The sequence below is a fragment of the Arvicanthis niloticus genome, chromosome 16, assembly GCF_011762505.2.
Source record: "Arvicanthis niloticus isolate mArvNil1 chromosome 16, mArvNil1.pat.X, whole genome shotgun sequence".
Lineage (NCBI taxonomy): Eukaryota > Metazoa > Chordata > Mammalia > Rodentia > Muridae > Arvicanthis > Arvicanthis niloticus.
This window is the reverse complement of record NC_047673.1, coordinates 51,373,163-51,395,375: the sequence shown is the minus strand read 5'-3', so window position 1 is coordinate 51,395,375 and position 22,213 is coordinate 51,373,163. Positions and strand designations below refer to the sequence as shown.

Genomic DNA, 22,213 nt, shown 5'->3' with positions numbered 1-22,213 from the left:
TTTGCGTATTCATAATAAACCCAAACATCCATTTCTTGTACCTCTGAAATCCTTCAGCAGCTGCGTACCCTAACTGTCCCCCAAGCTAACCACTACCCTGAACTTCTGAGTTGATACTTCTCTTCTTTTTATAGTTTTCCACATGTCTGTGTTTCCCTGAGTCTGTTTATCCAGCCTTCACATGTATCAGACTCACCCAGAGAAGTTATTAAATACAGACTGCTGGGCTGCAGCCCAGAGTTTCTGCTTCTACTGAACCAGGTTTGGAATGCTGTTGCCAATCTGCCACTAATAGCTCCTCTGGGTCATGATGACCCCTTGGTCTATACACTCAGAGAGCCGCTGCCCCTAGCACCAGACTTTAGCTCTTGCCTCTTTCTAAGTAATTGTATATGCATTCTTCTGTGGCTTTGTTGTTTGTTTGTTTGTTTTTCTTTTTTGTAAACCTCAAAATTCAACTATGTTGACTAGGGTGGGGATGGGCCATTCATTTTCTGTTTGCATAGTTTTTTCTCTCTCCTTGATTTCTACCTACTGAGGTAATCAGGGCAGAGAAATAGGAAGCTGTTTGTGTAAGGCACCATGAGTCCACACCTATCCAACACGCAGCATTGGTGCCCCCTGGTGCACAGTGCAAGAATTGCTGCAGCCCTCGGAAAGCCAAGCCTTCTATGTTACTTATAACGTGACCTACTGCAGGAGTCCAGATTTAAGGCTTACCACCTATTGGAATGCCTGTCATAGCCCTCTTGTGTAAAACCACCCCAAAGGTCTTGTATCATGGGTTTACACTTGTCAAATAGGACTTGTGGTGACAGGAGGGGATGTAACAAATGTGACTCAGGTTGAATATCCCTGATGTGGAAATCCAATTTCTGAAACCCTTCCAAATGCACACTGTTTTGAGTATTCACATGATACTGGACAGGGGAAATTCCACACCTGTTTTCCTGTGATGGGTCACACTCAAAAGGCAGGCACACTAATAATTCTGCATAGAATGCCCCTTGTATTAAACATATAAAATATATAAGACACAATGAAGGATTTTCACCGTTTTAAGACAGAGCATTGTGCCAGGCAGTGGTGGCACACTCCTTTAATCCCAGCACTTGGGAAGCAGAGGCAGGTGGATTTCTGAGTTCAAGACCAGCCTGGTCTACAGAGTGAGTTCCAGGACAGCCAGGGCTACACAGAGAAACCATGTCTGGGGGGAAGGGGGAAAGACAGAGTATTGTATGTATGGTCCGGGCTGGCTTTGAACTTGCTATGTAGCCAACAATGACCTTGAACTGCTACCTGTCTGACCTCTACCTCCTAGTCCTGGGACAGCAGGAATTACATACCCAGTCGTCTCCCTGTGCTCAGTATAAAACTCAGGTTTTTATACATGCTAGGCAAACACTCTGCCAACTAAGCTACATCCCTAAATCTTGACCCCAAGTACATCTGACCAATGATGCTACTCCTGTATTGCTTATAATGAGGCAAATATTGTCGGTGGATACAATGAATTATGAAGGACCAGAAAATTTTAAAACTCATGAGAGAAATGTGTCCTTTTTAAGTCCTCTTAACATTCATTTGTATATATTTTATATGTATCTAGTAAGCAACTTTTAAGAAGCTTGCCTAAGATCAAGGCTGAATCTGTTTAAGCCTCATAGGAAGACACATCATATTTTCAGTTCACGTTGCTACTCCCTAGGATTGAGGCATAGGCCTTCCCTGTCTGAGGCATTTACCTAGACACTGAATATGGTCCCTCATGGGTATCTGAACCTTCCCCAAGACTGGGTTCCAGTTAGTGTTTCCTGAACTCCTGAAAACATCTTGTTGAACTTGCATGCTGGCTTGGACTTGTGTGTATGCCCAGGAGTTAACTGTATTTATGCTTTTCTTGTGCAGGGGATTTCCAAAGAAGGCCAGTAGAACTGCTAGAATAGCCTCTGATGAGGAGATTCAAGGCACGAAGGATGCTGTCATTCAAGACCTGGAACGGAAACTTCGCTTCAAGGAGGACCTTCTGAACAATGGCCAACCGGTACTGATGGAAGAGGGGCTTAGACTTGGAACCCCAGCTCCCGCTAGCCAGATCTCTCCTGGTTCACTCAGGCTCACGTTCATAAGACTTGTACACCAGGCTTTCATTATTTCTGAATCTCAGCATCCCTCTTAGTGCCTAGGAGAGAAATGGAAGTGCTAATGGAAGCAACTAGGGCTGACACCACAACAAACAACATGCACTGCTATAAAGGACCCACAGAGAGTCCATCCTAGCTAAGTGGCTCCTTGGGAGGACCTAGGAAGGTGCCCTGTGATAGCCAGTACCCAGAGGCAGTGATCTAGAATCAAAGGCTTCCTCCCAGAATAGCCTGTGCTAGAAAAGTCCCTGCTGTGGTTGAGTCCTATCCTCCTTGACTGTGTAGACGCTGCTCCCACACCTCACAGTAATACTGGTCCCATCGTCTTGTTCCAAGTTTTAAAGCAATACTACCACACTTGACAACAGAAACTACTTATGCCTTAATACTGCAGGTTATTGACTATGACCATCCATCTGATGGGAAACAGATGGTTCATCCACTACTTAAATTTTCCATAGCTCAGTTTGTTTGCTTGCTTAATCTTTCTGTATCATCTCAGGGTTTTTAAAGGGCCGGGAAAGGCTAGCAAATTAGGTACCCTGAGCATAGGAGATGAGTCTTTTTTGGCTTTTATCATGAAATACCAGAAAAATAAGCTCGCATAAAACCAGCACAGATGCCTTTTCAGAACAAAAAAATGCTCTAGGTTTGTGGGATTTTTAACTGTGAAATGATACTAGTGATTAAGGGTTCTTAATCTTAAGAAAGATGAAGCTTCTAGTAAGTTTTGTGATGCTTATTTCACTGGGTCCTGAGGCTCTGCAAAAGAGGGAAATATATGATCACCCCCCAATCCCTAACCAGTGATTGCACACACTCTGGAAGCTTTCCCTGATTCTGTCAACAAATGCTGTTGGAAGATTAAAACAGATGCTTATGGGATTTTTTTTTTAGTCAGGTGGGCCATCTCTCCAACTCCTCCCCAACACAAACCATTTTTTCTTTTAATTTAAGTATTCCTTATGGATGAAGACTCTATTGCATTAAAAATAAAACTTCTATAAGGTACAACTCAGCCATATTATTGTTTTTTATATACTTTATAACTCATACATATATATTATTTATATCTATCTGTTTAGCAATAAGTAAACGTTCATAGTATGCTTCATTTGATAATTTAGAACAAGAAAACCGAAGTTCCTTTTTTTAAAAAAGGGATTCTCAAATGAGTTATTCATACCATTACATAATATTCTGTTACCTATTTTTGCTTCTGTGGACAAGGGCTTGCATTTCTACATGTCACACTGATATTGAAACCAAACTGTGAAGTGAGACTGGCTTCTGGGGGACGCAGGGGCACCTTGGTGAAGGAGGTGAAGGAGTAAGAATGCAGTCACTATTTCTGCCGATGCAGAGCAGGCCTCCCACTGATGGTGATAAAATTCCCCACTAAGACATAAGGAAGACTTTGTAAGAGAGCAGTGATAAAAGCAGTAAGAACCCATTTGAAAATTGCATTCCCTCATCTTAACAGACTTGATAAAAATCACTATGCATAGTCATACTGGACCAAGTCACTCCCTGCAGCATTCGGACACCCTCTTCTTGTCCCCCTGCCATTTCTTTAGCAAATGAAATAATTTCAACCTTAGGGCTATTTGGCATCTAATCGGTTTCACTTCCCAGTTTCAGCTGGGACGAGAACCAGCAATTACTGGAAACTATAAATTCATCCAACATATTTTTCTGATTAGAGAATGTTGAGCACTGTTTGTGTTGACATTCGGAAGTTTTGAAGGGTCATCTGAGATAATGCTTGTCCTTTTGTACTTTTCAGATTCTTACCCTACTAATTATTCCTTATTTCTAACCAATCCCATGTTGGAAAAGGCCCCTAAAGAGATTTGTGAACTCTCAAAGTCCCCCCCAGATCCATAACTCTAAGGCACATAGGACCAACAGTCAAGTACAAGAATTATATTAGCAGACAGCAAAACTGCTGCCGTGTTCCACATAGAAATGGTCCAGTGGAATTACCAGCTAACTGCTAGAGGCAGCAACAACATGCTCTTCCTCCCAATGGGCAAGCAGTGCACATCTGCGATTTGAGGGTGCTGGATGCTGGCTTGGTTCAGATTTGTCCTTACTTCAGCCATTGTGGTCATTCTTTGTGGGTTGTATTTGCTTCTTCTTGCTTATACTGCACAAGGGCCGAGGCGGTGTGCTCATGTTGATGGAGCATATTCTGTGTGTCACACGTGGTGGTAACTGACTGGTAGGATTGTTTCTGCCCAAAACACCTGCTTTTCCTCTCAGGGCTCCATTTGCTCCCCTTCTGAGCAGCTTTCTTTCTGTCACTGGCTGGGGCCAACATGGATGTTCAGAAGCCTGCTTTGAAAAGGCTTTGAAAAGGCTTTTTGAAAGGCTTTGAAAAGAACATCTTTTTTAAGCCTTCCTCTGCTGTCTTAAAAGCAACCTTTTTCATCTGGTTTGGTTTGGTTTGGTTTGGTTTGGTTTGGTTTGGTTTGGTTTGGTTTGGTTTGGTTTTGGTGGGTTTTTTTCTAAAGATAAGGAAGTCAGAGCTATCCTAGGTGGTCTTAGCCTTGTTGCTGATCATTCTCATGGATCTGTGTCATATCAAGTGGTCCCTGCCAGGTTTAGTTATCTTATCTCCCAATATTGGATTTAGACTACACAGAGCAGAAGCAGGGGAGAAAAGCCAAACTGAACAAAACCAGGGAAGAAAGCAGACTCTTTTGGATACAGCTATGAAGCTGAAGAGAGACTAGTTACAAAAAAAATGTCCAAACCTATTTTATATTTCTATTCCTTTTCCATAAGCAATGCATGATTGTGATTGCCCCCTAAGTTTGTATTTCTGTGACTTATTTTGGGCAGAGGCTAACATATGAGGAAAGAATGGCTCGCCGCCTGCTTGGTGCCGACAGCGCAAACGTCTTCAACATCCAGGAGCCAGAAGAAACAGCAGCCAATCAGGTACCACGTTGCTCCAAACTTCCTGAGAAATAATCACGGTTCTGCCCACTCTCCCCACACTCTTTATGGACTCTATTCTTGGGATCAATTGTATAGCAAGTAGCAGGCAAGTCACAGAAAAGCAATATTGCTGTCCTGCCAACCTCGTAGGTGTTACTCGCTAGACAGATGCTGACACTGCTGAGTGAGTGATTAATGGAGCCTCTCAATGAACTAATTGATATTATTGACACTGATCTGGTATCAATCGGTGTGTTTTCCTTTCTGGTATCTGTGTTTTTCAAACTGTCCTATGCTCTAATTCAAAATGGTTTGCATGGAAACCCCCTTTTCCCCCTTTCTCTTGGAAGTAAGCCAATCAGTGTTCCCATAACGTTATCAACATCTGCCAAAACTAGAAAGGGGAACCTCTGCCCTCTTTCACATAGGTGATCGATCATAAACCACTAACCGACAGAGATCGAAGGGGCTATCTACACTCCCCACTGCTACCAAAATAAAGGTCATGTGTGGATCTGGTGTAATCTACTCTGTAGTTCTATTTCTCCCAATTAGAGTTGGAAGATATAGATTCACATGAAAGCCAAATGAACAGAAGAGGCCCAACAAAGCTTTGAAGCAAGCCTAAGGGTCCAGGGAAGTCCTCTCCCTTCTCCTGCCCTTGCGAACAGGCCTCCTTCAGTCTGCAAACGTCACTGTGGTCAGACAACGTTTGCCATCGCACACATTCCTCCAAAGGAACCTCAAAACCCTGCTGCCTATTCCAGCCAGTCTCATGTCTTGTTTTCTGCCGTTACAGGATGCTGGGGCTCCTCGGGCTTCTGTAGGGGGTCCTCTGGATGGTCAAAAGGTTAAGCTCTACCCTTTTCTTCTGTCCAGTCTCCCACTGTCTACCCTTCTCCTCTGTCCAGTCTCCCACTATACCGATCTGTGCTTCCTTTTGTGTCTGTGTGTCTGTCTCTCCTGCTATGTGGTCATTATAAACACTGTGGCTGCTGTCAATACTTCATGTGGTATCAGATGAACCTGTTTGCTGCAACGTGCCTTTTCTTATCATTTACCCACAAACTTGACTTTAGTTCTGTCATGACCCTTCTGGGAGTGGGGTGATCCGTTTGACAGCAATTCAGTGAAAGGGAACAGCTTGTAGCGTATGGTTTTCATAGTTTTATTCAGACTCCTGTATTCCTTTCCTCAAACCAAGAAACTATTTTCAGGTTGAGTAACTTTTTAAAGAAAAAAAAAAAGTATAATTAAAATAGTCTTTAAAGCAAGCAAGGCAGTCAGTGCACACCTGTACCCCAACATACCCCAACATTCTGAAAGCCAAACTGGCAGTACGGCTGAGCTGAAGGTCAGCCTAGGCTACATAGCAAGATTCTGTCTCACAACAGAACAACACAAATGGCTCCTACTTACTATGACCCTGGAGATATTCAATGACCTTGTTGTTCATGGTGATTTGCAGGCAGGAAGCTGCAGGCTCCACCCTAAATACTGACATGTAAAGACAGAGCCTTGGTGTTGCTTCTGCGTGTGAGTGAAGTGTAACTATCGATCTTGCTTTTGCTTAAGAGATGGGCTGGTGATTTAGGAGGGAGCCCCTATGTACTACGTGTATTGTTTGTTTAAAAAGCAAAAGTAGAAAAAAGTGTGGTGCTGACTTCCCCTTGTTCATTTGAGAAAATTCAATGAAGCTGCTTGCCCCATACCTTCCAGAGGGGAGTGGCCCATACCTTCCAGAGGGGTGTGGCCCCCCATACCTTCCAGAGGGGTGTGGCACCCACATGGTTTTTTACCCTATAGAAGAGACCACCCTGTCTCCTTCCTAGGAGTGTAGAGTAGATAGCCTTCCCTTCTTATTTTTTCTGTCTCTCTCCACCCCTTTCAAGAAAGGTAGAGGGTGTCTGCCTGTTTGTTTATTTGTGGGTTTTTTGTTTGTTTTATTTTGGGAATAGGACTTTAAGGTGATTTTAAGTATTGCACACACTCAACTCCACATGTTTTCTACTGTCCTATGAAATTGTATTGCACCCAGATCATGATTCACTGAAAAAAACAAAACAAAAAACCCACCTTCCTGCCTTTTGTTAGGGAGTGAGGTACATCTCAGGAGGTGCTGACATGGACTTTCTGTGTCTGGCCTAGGAGTACAAGGTCTCCAGCTGTGAGCAGAGGCTGATTAGTGAGATTGAGTACAGGCTGGAACGCTCCCCTGTGGATGAGTCGGGAGATGAGGTGCAGGATGCGGAGGTGCCCGTGGAGAATGCAGCAGCTCCCTGCTTTGAGATGAAGCTGAAACATTACAAGATCTTCGAGGGGATGCCCGTGACTTTCACGTGTCGAGTGGCAGGGAATCCAAAGCCAAAGGTAAGCAAAATACATCGCGTTCAAAGCACCGCTGGGGGCGGGGGGGTGGGGTGGGGAGGGGGGATAAAAAGCAATGGAAGAGGAAGAAATCCTCTACTTGAACCTTTGCTTCATCAGAAATAACCAAATCGCTAAAAATGTATGATTAGGAGAGATCATGCCTTATATAATTTAATTTTAGAGCCAAAAGTTAATCTAATTGTGGTGATTACTGCATAATACAGTTTTCATAACTTGGATCCAGCTTTAAAAAAAAAAAAATATTGGAGTTAGAAAGCCAGGTGTGGTGGCTCATGCCCTTAATCTCAGCACTCAGGAGCAGAGTCAGATAGATCCTAGTGAGTTCGAGGCCAGCCTCATCTACATAGTTACTTCCAAGACAGAGAGGGGTACACAGTAAAATCCTGCCTCAAGGGGAAATCGGGGAGTTAGAAAAACTATTGCAGCCGGGCGGTAGTGGCGCACGCCTTTAATCCCAGCACTTGGGAGGCAGAGGCAGGCAGATTTCTGAGTTCGAGGCCAGCCTGGTCTACAGAGTGAGTTCCAGGACAGCCAGAGAACTATACAGAGAAACCCTGTTTCAAAAAAAAAAAAAAAAAAAAAAAAAACGAAAACAAAAACAAAACTATTGCAGTAAGAGTCTAACCTTCAGGACTAAATATGTCCAGTCTTGTCCTAGGGAGAAAATGGATGGAAGGATTTTCATTAATATTTAGGGAAACATACTGAGCAATGAGTTCTATCCTGGCCCCTCCCACACACCACTCAAATTTCACTTATATTTATTTTAAAGCAGAAATTATTTTAAAACATAAGGGACTAAAGTAGGCTTCTGTCAGGAATCAGTCAGCTCCCCGCCCCCACTTTGGTTACAAGAAGAAAATGACAATGGGAAACCATGTGGTTTTGAAAGGGAATCCTGAGTAACAGTCTGGGGGCTGTGCGTGTGGCCATAGTGGAGCAGCCCGGCTAACACTTCCTGGGCCTCATGGTGTGACCAGCCCATCCTGTGGCTGTGTAGTTCACGGGAAACAATGACTTTTCACGCATCTGTGTACGGGGGCGTGCTAAAGACGAGGAAAGGAAGATGCTTGTATAAAATCGATAGGCTTATGACTAGTGAGTGTTTTATTTGTAGCTGGGCATGTTGGCTCATACCTTTAATCCCAGCACTTGGGAAACAGAGGCAGGTGGATCACTGTGAAATCAAGGCCTGGTCTGTATAGCAAGTTCAGGGCAAGCCAGAGTTACATAGTGAGACCGAGTCTCAAAAACCTTTTCCTTTATTTGATTGAGATTTATTTTTATCTAATTGTTTTTAACATGGCTTTCTATCAATCCAACTTACGTAGTTAAAAATTATTATGCCTCTCAATTACATTGTATTCTTTTTAAAATAACAGGAAGAGTCGTTATTCTAAACATGAATTATGTGCATCTTGACCCGGAATTACAACAATGGCCTTCCAGCTGTCACTACCTGTGCGTGCTGCCTCCCTCTCCGGAACAGCACAAGTCACCAGAAATAGTTTGGAGTCTTTTTTGTTTTATAAAGCAAGCTTTTCACCTTTTCTTACAAGCAATACATTTTAATTGCAATACATTTAAAAGAGAAAAGTGCATATAATGCCACTTCATAGAGCTAGTCACTGCCAAGTTATATAGTTAAATATACACATGCCGCTTCATGTAAATAAGATGAATGTGAACGATGGTTTCAACGAGCAAAAAGGTATATTCTGCATGGACATATTTATTCGGCAAAAAATAGGGGTACACCAGGCTGGAGATATGGCTCAGCAGTTATGAGCACTTTCTGTTCTTTTAGAGGTTTGGTTGCCAGCATTCGTGTCAGGTGGCTCACAGCCCAACTACAGCTCCAGGGGACCGGAGGCCCTGTTCTAGCCTCTACAATTGTATGTGCACATGTATACACACACACACATGGACACACACACATGGACACACACATAGGGACACACATACAGGGACACACACACACAGATACAGGGACATACACACACACACACACAGCATACACAACTTTTAAAAACTAAAATGAAGTTGAATTTGCTGTTACCTGCTTTTCTTGCTCACAATTCAGTCTCCTGCAGAGATGCCGGTTTGTCCGTTTTCACAGTGCGGTCTGCAGACTGGGCACTGTTGTATGTCTAACCAGGAAGAGCGCATGCTCAGTCTGCCTCCTTGTTTTCTTCTACAGATCTATTGGTTTAAAGATGGGAAGCAGATTTCTCCAAAGAGTGATCACTACACCATTCAGAGAGACCTTGATGGGACCTGCTCTCTCCACACCACAGCCTCTACCCTAGACGACGATGGGAACTACACCATCATGGCTGCCAACCCTCAGGTGAAAACAGATGGAGGCTGGGCTCTGGTGGTGTCTGGGGTTGTCAGCCTTTGGTTAGGCACAGGAACTGCTTAATTAAAAGGCGAGGGCGTACTTTTTTTTTTTAATCTATAAAACTGTTTTCCACATCTTATATCCATCTCTCTCTCTCTCTCTCTCGATGATAGAAGCTTTCTCTGCTTTGCAGGCATTTATTCTTTCAAGCATTCCTGTAGGAATGGTCCTGGCACACACATGCATTCCTTTCACAAATACTTTCAAGGGTCTCTCATGTGATCTCCTCTTATTAGGTTATGGAGATGCAGTAGAGGGTGGGCAAAGTTTAGAGATAGAAAATAACCTGAAAAGAATAAACTGTAAAATTTCAATAGAGTTCAGAGCAAGAAGGAAGAAAGGAGAACATGACACAGACCCAGTGGAGGCATACACATATAAACTATTTAAAAAGACATGCATGGAAAACATAAATGGAAATCTGGGTCCAGAATTTAAGTCATCAGTAGACTTTCCCTCTGACAGTGCCTGTGCACAGATTTGGAACTTGTTGTAGCAATAGATTTTTCTTATATTGATCATGGATTTAGGGTCAGAAAAGCAGTTGACCTCTTAGATTTAATAACCAGCCAGGCTTCACACTCCCAACTCATCCTGTAGATCATTTCTCACTGAGTGTCACACAGCACTATGCTGGGAACAGGGGACACGAAAATGAATAGGAGGCTATTCTGTACCTTAAGAACCCAGTGTGTAACAAGGTAATTTCCCTAAGTCCATGAAAGTATGTAAGTCACATATTTAAAAGAGGGAGACTAGAATTAACAAGTTTATCATAAAATTTATAAAGAAAATCATATTTTAAAATTGTAACCCATTTATATCATTTTGTATTTCGTTACTCTTAAGAGATTAGAGGATATTTTAATTAGAGATTAGTTATTTGAAGATATTTTAGTGTATGGCATACTGTGATGAATGCACTCTATCCTGCACCTCGGAGTGAATCAGAGTCGGACATGGCTAGTATTTACGTGGGAGAAGATGATGTTTTAGCAAAACTCAAAGACTTGAAAGTTCACACAATATTTTTCCTACGCAAATACCAGTCTCTTTACAAAGATATCTGTGTGTACTACCAAAATTAGACTGACATAAATTATTCAGATAACTAGATTATGTAAAAGCGTAGCAACCTCTTCACCATCATCAGAAAACTTTTATATTAATGTACCTTCTTGAAGTTCTAATTTTGTCACTAATGACCATGTGACCACCATCCTGGAAAAAAAAAAAAAGTCAAAATCATCACATTATTAAAGGGGAAGTACAGTGACAGCTCACAGAGCAAATCACCTACTGTGTGAGCATGAGGACCTGTGTCCTGATCCCCAGTGCCCACATAAAAAGCTGGGTTGTGATGGCACCTCCCCTGCCCAGTACTGAAAGGGCAGACACAGACGGATCTTTAAGGCTTCCTGTCTAGCCTCCCTAGCCCAGTCACTGAGGTCCAGATTCAGTGGGAGATACTGTCTCAGACAGTAAGGCGGAGAGGGATGAGGAAGACATCAAATGGGAGTGACCTCTGACCTCATGAGCACACGTGTGCATGCATACCTGCACACACGTGTGAACTTATGCACACAAACACATAGCCACAGGCATAAAAGTTACATACTAGTGCTTATGTTCCTATTTGGTATGATAGAAGGGGAGAACAGAAGTAGAACTTGCCTTTCTTTCTTTCTTTTTTTCTTTCTTTCTTGTTTTTGGTATCAAAGTTCAACTGTCAGTTTTCTGACTGCTTGAAAACAAATGCTGGAGAACGCAACAAAACCCAGAATCTTCTGTTGGGTCCTCTAGTCCACTTTCCTCTAGGAAGGCTGGCAGTATTTACTGGGTATCGACGCTCCTGAGTACCTGCCAGAACTGGTTGCTGTGATCCATTTCAATGCGTTTTCCTGGCATGTTTGAAATTGCCAGTGGAATAAGCTGTGTTATAGAACAGAAGAATGCAGATGTGAGACTGCAGCTGAATCAGCGTCTACCCCTCTTCCAAATTCTGCCTGTGCACGGAAGAGCTCTAACCGAGGGAAGGCAGAACACAGAGCTTAAGATACCAGCCAGCCCCAGGGGTCGGTGTATCTGCTTACAGAAACTATTTTGATAAACTGTACTGCAGTCACTAAAGAGAGACCATTAAAGACTGGATCAGTACACACTGCACACGTATATCAGATTACACTCGTAAATACATACACTTACCATTTTCCAGTTAAAAAATTAAATCTTACACAAGTCCTGTATATAAGCCACACCCTTCCCCCCCCCCCATATTGTAAACAAAGGAAAGGAATGAGGGAAGGGAAGCAGAAGACACAACACAGATGGTGTCTCAGAGGAGCAGGGGCGGCGCTGTAGCACCCAGTAGCATGAGCGCCGGCTCTGCCATTCATTACCTATGGCCTTCAGGAATCAGTTCACCTCCCTACTTCCTCCTATGGAGAGCAAGAATTATGATGTGGATTTATACAGGTACACGTAAGAAGCACTTGGTTTGTTTGACATAGAGTGAGCCTTCTGCTAGTTGTTACCATTGTTTCCCTCCCGCATCCTAAGACTGCAGCCTGACACTTGGCAGAACTTACGGGACCAAGATGTCAACGGTTAGTTCTATGAGAGGTCCACCCTGTATTGCTGCTAGAGGGCTAGCAAGTTGACTGGGATGGAATTTGTAAGAGAGTTGCTGCTGTGTGGTCTTCTGACCTCCTGCTGTTCGCTTTATCACCCCCATCGGAAGAAGTAGGGCATCGCACACATGCACACACGCGCACACACGCAGCTGTGCCACAACCACCACAGCTGTGAGCTAGAAACAGGGCCACACCCACCACACAGCTGAGGCTGCGGGCCACACAGGAACTGGAAAGCCACTCTGCTCTCAGCAAACCCACAGCCAAGAGACGACTGGAAAGAACAAGTACTGCCCTCATCCTAAGCCCCAATACCTCTGCCTTATCGACCCCAGGCTCAACCCCCATGATCAGCCTCTTTAGTGCTCGCTACTACCCTCTGGGATTGAAAAAAAACAAGAGGTGGTAGAAAGTGGATCAGATGACATCAGCAAACCAAAATCCCAGCTCTCCTATTCCTCTCATGATTTTATCGAAGGGTGATTTCAGTGAAGGTCCTGGGTCAACCGGGAGGAGCAAAATACTCAAAGAACCCAGTGTTTTCATCGAGAGACAGACCTAGGACTCAGGAACCAAGGGAAGCTGGAACCTGTACCCCACATGCACAAGAGGCCAAGGTTCAGTCTCCCCCACAGGAAAAGGGGGTGGGGCCTCATGAAGGAAGTCTGAGTTCCTAAGTGGACACTTAGGAGCAGGTTGTGGTGATGTGTACATCTCTTCAGCATTGCTGGAAGGGGACTGGGCAATTAGTGATGTTTTCACAGGGGTTCCTATCCCAAGTTTCTGATCACGTTGCCTGGTTGATTTTAAGTCCAAAAGTAAAAGCATTTTATTCATCCTGAGTTGTCAAGAGCAGGAGTGTCCCTGTCCAGCTATTCCAGGGATAGGCTTTGTGCATTGTTTATAGACAATGAATTTATTTTCCTACACGTTAAGAAAAATGTGGCATGGAAACCAGAACAAGAGACAGGCCATTTTTCTACCTACTCTTTGGCAGACCTGATCTTCCGGCTGTAGATACATGGTATTAAAAATAATTACCCAGCCAGCCACAACCTTACAACATCTGGTTTTACATATTGAACTCTTGTCCCGTTCTTGTAACTTGTGACTTTTAGTGATTTTGAATAAGAGTGTCCTGGGTAGACACGGATACGACGTCAGCATGAAAATCCAACTCTCTCAAGAAGCGTTCATTCTCCGAAGCATGAAGCGCAGCTGCCAGAACACTGCAGCCAGCTCTCAATTGCCCAGTGCCCTCTGTGTTTTCTCTGAGCTTCCTCTGTGTTTCTGTCTGTTTGTTTGTTTGTTTGTTTGTTTTTCGAATTTTGAAAGCATTTGGGGTTAAAGCGGAGACAGCTCATACTCTGTAGCCTACATGATATTAAATGGCCAAGAGGAGGAGGAAGGGATCAGAGTTAAAAAAAAAAATTAGTTCAATAACATGACACAGCAGCCAGGGCTTTCCTGAGCCTTGGAAAATAATTACAGAAAGCAGGCAAGGAAGGAGCTGAGAACCAAGGACAGAGGAAGATAGTGACGGTCGGCAGGACACTTTAAAACAGTACACTTTTCCACCTTGAATCTTTGGGGAATCAGAAACAAGCTAGGTCTTGTTAGCTACCTCTAAATTTTACTTGGGATAGAACACATAGCACTAAATCCATGCCACCTGGGCAACGTGTTCCACTCCGTGTGTGCAGCTCAGGCAGTTCATCAGAGACCAGAGCTTCCCAGCTAAGCATGATCGTGCAGCACGACCCCAGACATTGCCAATTCAGAGATCACAGAAACCGTTTGTTTCAGACTCTAATCCCGTCTTTAAGACACAGCTGAATCTAAACACGAGTGTTTTGCTGTGTTTTGTTATGTTGCTAAGTTACCGCAGGCTGCGTTTAAGTTGGGAAGGCTGTTTTGCAGTTTCTTTTCTCCTCCAATCGCACGATGTACACAAGTGTGGCAGGCTTTTTACAAAGGCTCGTGTGCCGAGAGTTAAGCTCGTAAACTATGAAACATAAATGTTATTTTCATATCATGTAAACAATTGGCTTCTCGTGATGAGGCATCAAATAACTTCTACAAGCTGGATGTTCCACACAGAACCATTTCAATAATTCAAACTTCTTGCTTGTACTGTAACTTTAAACTGGGCGGATTTTTTTTTTCCACCCGAAATAGATGTAACACAGAGCTGAGTTAAATACAGAAAATTAGTGTGTTGGTTGTGTTTCTGTTAGCATCTGGTCATATTCTAAGTTTTCCTTGGCCACTCACTTGCATTATAATCATAGAGCAGATGGAGATCTGAAGGTTAAAACCACGTGTAATACTGTGTACTTGCGCATAATGGTGATGGCTTCTTTGGTTGACTGGACTTATCCAGAGGATTAGAATCATTCATTGATGTTTCAGCATGAGCATCCTCTTAGTAAGATGTTCAGACCTCATGCCTGCACTTCCTTCTGATGGGCACAGGCAGCATCTTCAAAATGGTGAAATGGTTTCACTGAATTCTAGGTTTATCTTTCAAAGAAAAAAATTAAAACTAAGAAGTATGTAACTTCTTAATTTAGGTGCTTTCCTGTATTGGTTAGCAACATACTACAACTTTTCATTAAATTATTTGCTGACTCTGTGTGTGTGTGCGTGTGCGTGCGCGTGTGTGCATGTGTGTGTGCGTGTGAATGTGCGTGTGCGTGAGCATGCGTGTGTGTAGAAAGAGAGCTAGAGCACACTTGCCACCATGTGTGTGTGAAGCTCAGGGGACAGCTTGTGGGAATCAGTTTCTCCTCCCAAAATGTGGGCCCCAGGGATCAAAGTCAGGCTGTTGGGTTGGCAACAATCCATTTACCCACTGAACCATCTCACTGACACAATATATCTTTAGCTAGTAACAACAAAGTAATCAAACATATAATCCTACCTGTGAAGACCAAGCCCCCCCCCCAGGTTAATATATGAGTAGAAAGATTATAAATGACAACCTCTTCCTTTTAGCATCTTTGTGAGGCATGCATATATGTAGAACAAAATCAGAAATCAAATTGACACAAAGGTTGTATTTTTTAAAGCAATTCATATTTGTTTTCCCAAGTCTAAGGTTAAAGTGTAAATTTGATTTATACTCTTTGATCATCTGACTACATAAATGACTGGTTAATATAAACTTCTCACATGTCCTGGGCTTACCACAGGAAATGTGTATTGATTGACATGTACTCCACCAATCAGCAACACAGATACAGAAGCCATGCCCCATGTCAGTGAAGCTGTCAGTGGAACATACATACATACACACACACACACACACACACACACGCACACACACAAATGTGCTTTCTTGTCCTGGATCTCAAAGGAGAATCCTGTGTTAGATTTCCTGTGTTCATCTGACAAAGCTCTAGCATGATATATTGGTGGAATGTTTAATAGAGAGGAATCTCCTAAGCAAGCCATAGATAGATTTTTCCTGAGTGAGTATAGATTTAGAGGGTTTTGATGAGATTAACTTTCTGATTTCTAACTATTCTAGAGTCTTGAGTATTTGCTGAGAGCTCACCATGAGCCTGTGTATAGCTTAGGTTTCAGGTACAGTTACTCTAGTGGGGGACTAGTCGTCTCTCCCAACGCTGTACTCAGCTCTTCTCAGAAAGGACAGTGTTTGAGCTCCAACCTCATAGAATTGTTGACTGCTAGGGCACTCACTCACCTAGTAGTAGGAGACGGTATTGTTGTCAATACCCTTGCTACCTAGAAATTCTGGTTCGTCTCTGGTCTGCATTACATCCTATGTGTCCACCTCCTCTTGAGTGGCTGTACCCCTAAGGAAGTCATGATGGGGAAGACTGGAGAACCAGGTTACTGGATTCCTGCCCTTCATTAAACCTTATGATGGGTTTCCTGCTATGATACCCTTCCTTGTTTCTTCTGATGCAGTCTGTCCCTGCCCAGTCTCAGCTGGAACCCAAGTCTTCAGAGCACACTGCTACATTGCTTGTCTATATTGGCATCTTGCTACATGGGCTTCTCATTCATCTAGAAGTCATGAAGCCTAATTATTGATGGCACTTCTGCATCTCGTGGTTCCCCCTCTTGCTGTTTCTGTTTGGCCAGCATCGGAAGTTAGAAGTAGATTTGCTCACTCTGAGAAGAGGGGGCAGAACTCATTGATGTCACTACCTGTGAATAATAGTAATGAGAAAAGCTGAAACCAACCCCAGAGTAACATCTGGGGACTTATTCTTGTCATCTGGGTCCCCTAAGGATTGCACATGTCTCCCTACAACTTATCAGGTCTACAGTTGGCAAACTTAAGAGATAAATACAACTTTTCATTAGCCAAGCCTTTATCATGTGACTCGCATGTTCTGGGCATTTGGTTGTTCCTAGCTTTTAAATTGTGCACGTGTTTATTTTCAGAGACACACCGTCATGATGCTCACCTCATCCCATGCATACCTCTTACAGGATGCTCAGTTTCATCGTGCAGTCATCCCTTAGTTCATGGCTTCAACAAAGCAATAACACTAAATGTTAATTGAATGTATTACTAAGAAGACCTGAGAGGGAACTAAAATTATTTAATTCTGATCTCAGAATTGGCCACAACAAGCAGATGTTTGATGACAACAGCACATCACAAGAGAAAAATACCCTCCCGTCCTACTTCCCGTGTTCAGAAAGCCTTATGTTGCAGATTAATGAGGGTGTCATTTTGAATGTCATCCTAGATAAAACCATCTCTTGTCACCTGAATCTTTTCAGCCAATGGTTTTACTGAGGCCTTGGGTTTGGTCACTAGTGGTACACGACTGTGAAATAATGCCTTAGAGAGCATAAGATACAAGACATGCTATTGTGTTTGCATAGCACATAATGTCTTTTCCTGATATCTCTGACAGGGTCGAGTCAGTTGTACAGGACGACTAATGGTACAGGCCGTCAACCAAAGAGGCCGCAGTCCCCGCTCTCCCTCAGGCCATCCTCACGCCAGAAGGTATTTCAGATGCTCCTTCCTGGGGGCCCTGGGGGTCCTGGGGGTCCTGGGGTTGCTTCTCATTCATTTATTACTGTGAACCCTTTGCTACCACAATCATAGTATGACAATGGACACAGTCTTGAAGTGTGACAGCAGGCAGGTACTGGATGCCATTTCATAATAATATATTTGAATGTTAAAAGAAATATGGTGAGGCAGCTAGCCAGTCAGCCTGTCATGCTTAGCTGCATTACAGACACAGCATCCCAAAATAGCACGTAGTGTAAATTATGGCCCCTGAGTGCAGACACCTTTGGCGGAGAGATAAGCAGAAAAAGTAGGCGAGCGTCAAACAAGTGGAGCCAGAATCACCCAATGACTACCACAGAGCACTTGCTTCTGACAAGAACTGAACATGTACAGTCGATGACCAATATCCACTGTGGCAGTACCAGCTCCCGGGAGCCTAGATCTCTATCTGTGGCCATAAAGACACACTAGAATTATGCTTGTCACTCTGTGTTCTTCTTTTCTACCTCTGTCCAATAAGTAGAATATACCTAAAATTTTCCATATGTCAGTGGCCCCACAAGGCCCGCTGTCATATATTATATCATATATTATATGTCATATAGTATATGAAACAGCTGATCGTTGTTAGCCTGACACAGCTGAGAGTTTTAATTGCTCCATTACTGTTTTCCTAGTTAAATAGGGTCTTTTTTCTTTAGTCTCTTCAGCACTGAGGACTGAAGCTAGGGTGTCATGCCTCTGAGGCAGGCACTCTTGCACTGAGCTTCAGTCCCACCCTCGAGTCTTAAGCTTAATCTTCCTAATGGCTTCTGACAATTTGTCAAGACATACCAAGTCTGAGAGGTCCCCGCCACCTTCTTTTAAAAGCAGAATATTAAGGCCTTTAGGCATGCAAACTAATGAAAAATTAAACATGCCTGAGAAGGTAATTTGTTTTCCTGGGGAACATGAAAGGGAATTTTGATGAGAAATACATTATATTTTTATAAAGTAAGACATTATAATTAGCTACAAAAGTAAAATCATGGTGAAAAGTTAATCTTTATTTCTATTGGGAATCCGTGAAAACCATGAGCAGAAGCTGCTGTTACTTGTAACGTATTCTAACAGAAGCTTTAAAAATGTCTATTTAGGTAAAAATATTCTCAAGTATAGTAACCTTCTGCATTTCCGCTTTGTGATTTGTGTTTAGTAGTGTGCTGACTGGAGACTATTAAACTGATCATAAACTTCCAAATGAAATGAGATTTACTCGTCTCACTTTGGGTGTGTAAATCGGTCTCACTTTGGGTGTGTAAATTTTGGAAGATGGAACAGGACTTATGTCTCCTGAATAACTACTGTGTATGTTGTATTCATCCGCCTATCTTATCTCTTGTTTCAAGGCCTCGCTCTCGATCGAGGGACAGTGGAGATGAAAACGAGCCCATTCAGGAGCGATTCTTCAGACCTCACTTCCTGCAGGCTCCTGGAGACCTGACTGTTCAGGAAGGCAAGCTCTGCAGGATGGACTGCAAGGTAAAGTGTGTCCGTACTTGCCGTGAGATAGCCCAGCATGAGAGAAATGGGGTGTGTGTCTACATACAGTTACCATGTCTGTCTTTACTTGTCGACATATATTAAGTTCGTTAACTCTGAACTCTACGCACCAAATTCCAGGTAATCACTAGGTCATACTAACTTTCTTCCCCTCCCCACCATCTGTTGTAACAACAGTAAGTGTGATGCATCTGCCCTGCATCCTAGTCATCAGATGATCTTCATGATGCTATGGAATTACTTACATTTTAATTCCCCCCTACTTATCTTCTTACAGAAGTTTTTAATCCGTTGACTCTATTTTAAATTAGCTTACATGCCAACAGGTTTCCTTACAGCATTGTCATACATATTTGGCCTGGGTTGGGTTCCAGTCCTGCTTCTCCCCTCCCTACCTGCCTCCCTATTCCCACTGATTGCTCCCTACCCCCCACCAATAGTCTCCCCCCATTCCACCTTCTATACTTTGTGTGTTACTGTCCTAAGCTTTAGCTCTTACATGTGGGTAGTTTTTTGTTGTTGTTGTTGTTGTTGTTGTTTTGTTTTTTTAATTATTTGGGCTCCATCTACTGGTTCTCTCTGGGATTGCAGAACAGGAAAAATCGCTTGTAGAGTTTGGAAGAGAGAGGTTTGGAAAAAACGCTGTTAAAGTAAGTTTCATGGCTCACAACCAAACATTAGGTGGAACTTGGAGAATCCCTCAGAAGAAGGGGAGGAAAAATTGTAGGAGCCAGAAGGGTCAAGGACACTAGGAGAATACAGCCCACAGAATCAATTAAGCAGAGTTCATAGGAACTCAACTGAGATTGAATCATGGAGTCTGTGTGGGTCTGAGCTAGGTCCTCTGTATATATGCTATGGTTGTGTACCTTGGAGTTCTTGTGAGACTCCAAACAGTGGGAGTAGGGGTTGGTTGTCTCTAACTCTTTTACCTGCCCTTGGGACCCTTTTCCTGCTACTGGGTTTCCCCGTCCAGCCTTGATGTGAGGGTCTGCACCCACTCATACTGTAACTTGTTATGCTGTGCTCAGTTGATATCCCTGGGAGGCCTGCTCTTTTCTGAGGGGAAATGGAGATGTGGAGGGGAAGTTGGGGAGAGGTACTGGGAGGAGTGGAGGGAGGAGAAACTGGGATGTGATACATGGGAGAAAAATAAATGAAAAGAAAGTATGTTTCATGGGTACTCACATGACACGGCTAAGGTGTGGCCAAGAAGAATGACACATACTGGCATTTCTAAAACAGGCCACCTCTGTGGCTTTAATTACTGTTGAAAACATCACTCTTGAAGACGCAAGAGTAGAAGGTATGATTCCTCTATCAGTATGGAAGGAAATGTGAGTTAGAGAGAGGTTTGGCCAATGACCACAAGACTGGGAGGGCCATCTGTGTTTCCTCATTCTTAGTAGGGGATCAGGGTTCTTTAGCTTAATCGTAAAAGTAATTTAATTGATTACTCTTCCTTTTTAAGTAAATTTGGTCTTCTAATAACATACAGAAAAGAAAGTTATTTTCTAATGTAGTACATCTTATAGTATAAAACACAAGTTGAATGTCAGTGCATTTACTTCATTTTAAATCAAGAATTAATAGACGGGGTGGGGGGGGTGGGGGGGTGGCAGGCGTGGTGGCTCATGCATTTGATCCTAGCAGTCAGAAGGTAGAGGAAGGTGAACCTCTGAGGTTGAGACGAGCCTGGTCCATATAATGAGTTCCAGGACAACCACAGAGTGATCCTGTCACAAATAAACATCTCATGGCCCTGTCACATACTGTGTCCTGAAATGCAGGACAACCAGTGCTATGTAACATGACCCCGCTGCAAGTGAATTAATTTAATTAATTAATTTAACATTCACTTCTTGGGAGCCTGGTAGGATAACTCAGCCAGTAAAGTGTCTGCTACTCATACATGAGGGCTTCAATTCCGATTTCTTCAACATCTACACAGAAAGCTGGTGTTCTATAACCCACTGCTGGTGGGCTAGGTAGGCACAGGTAACCCCGGAGCTCGCCCAGGCGGTGTAGCCAACCAGTGAGCTCTTCGTTCATAAGCCAGCCTATCTCAAAACTGAGGTGCGGAGCTATAGACCTCTGTCTTCCCCCCGGATGAGCACACGCATGCACAAGAACGTGTGCACAAACACCACACACGGGAATTCATATGTTAGAACTACCGTATGATCCAGCTGGATGTTGATCCACAGGAAGTGCAATCACAAGTCACAGATGTCTGCACTCCTGTCACTCACACTGTCCGAAATACAGAATCAATTTAAGTGTCCTGCAACAGACAGACAGACTCAAAAATATACCCGAGTAATGTATACTGAAAGAAGAAATTCCATCATTTGTGAAAGCATGGTGTTCCTGGAGGACGCTGTGTTAAAGTGAAATGATCTGGGTATAGAAAGACAAACACTCCATGGAGTTGACCAATGCTTACTGAGGGCTGACAGAGCAGAATTGGGAAACTGTCAGTCACAGCTATGAATGTCAGTCGCACAGGAAACCGAAGTTCAAGAGACCTATTGTTCAGTATGGTGGTTATCGCCAAGCCATCAAACACATGACAGCGACTGACAGGAGGTTGTAAATGTTCCTGCCACACCAAAAAAGAAAAAAGAAGAAAGGAAGGAAGGACAGACAGACAGACAGACAGACAGACACGTGAGACAATGGATGTGCTGCTTGGCTCCATGTCATCATTGTACAATGTGTGCATATTCTAAGGTGTCATGTATGCAAAATATACGAACTAAAATTTTTCCTTGCCCATTTTCTAAATAAACACCTTAAGTTTAAAATTAATTCACAAATATAACCTATATGATGGCATTTCCAGTCAGTGAAGGAGATGATGGTATTCTGAGGTTGTTATTAATTGCAGGTTTAAAAACAGAATTGTAGGCCAGGTGTGGTGGCACACGCCCTTACTCCCAGCCCTCAGATGGCAGGGACAGGTGGATCTTTGGGAGTCCCGGGCAAGCCTGATACACACAGGGAAACAAGCCAGTTAGCATTACACAGACAGGCCCTATTTCAGAAAAACAGGGAAAGGAAAGAAACACAAGAAAAATGTGTACTTTTTAAAAAATGTACACTGCATTACCTAGGAGTACAATTAGAGCAAGTGTGAGATTAA

General features: G+C 43.2%; 1 protein-coding gene across 6 annotated transcripts in view; it reads left to right on the top strand.

Moving 5' to 3' along the window:
- Palld (palladin, cytoskeletal associated protein) overlaps window positions 1-22,213 on the top strand; it is a 386,960-nt gene that overhangs the window by 354,932 nt on the left and 9,815 nt on the right. For 4 of the 6 annotated variants that reach the window (XM_076914187.1, XM_076914189.1, XM_076914190.1 and 1 more), the window contains 7 exons: window positions 1,909-2,044; window positions 4,992-5,090; window positions 5,890-5,940; window positions 7,239-7,460; window positions 9,682-9,831; window positions 17,420-17,514; window positions 18,915-19,047. In XM_076914187.1, coding sequence (XP_076770302.1) covers window positions 1,909-2,044; window positions 4,992-5,090; window positions 5,890-5,940; window positions 7,239-7,460; window positions 9,682-9,831; window positions 17,420-17,514; window positions 18,915-19,047 — 886 coding nt within the window. The remainder of the gene's footprint in view (window positions 1-1,908; window positions 2,045-4,991; window positions 5,091-5,889; window positions 5,941-7,238; window positions 7,461-9,681; window positions 9,832-17,419; window positions 17,515-18,914; window positions 19,048-22,213) is intronic. The other 2 variants (XM_076914188.1, XM_034520105.2) reach the window with 1 other exon arrangement.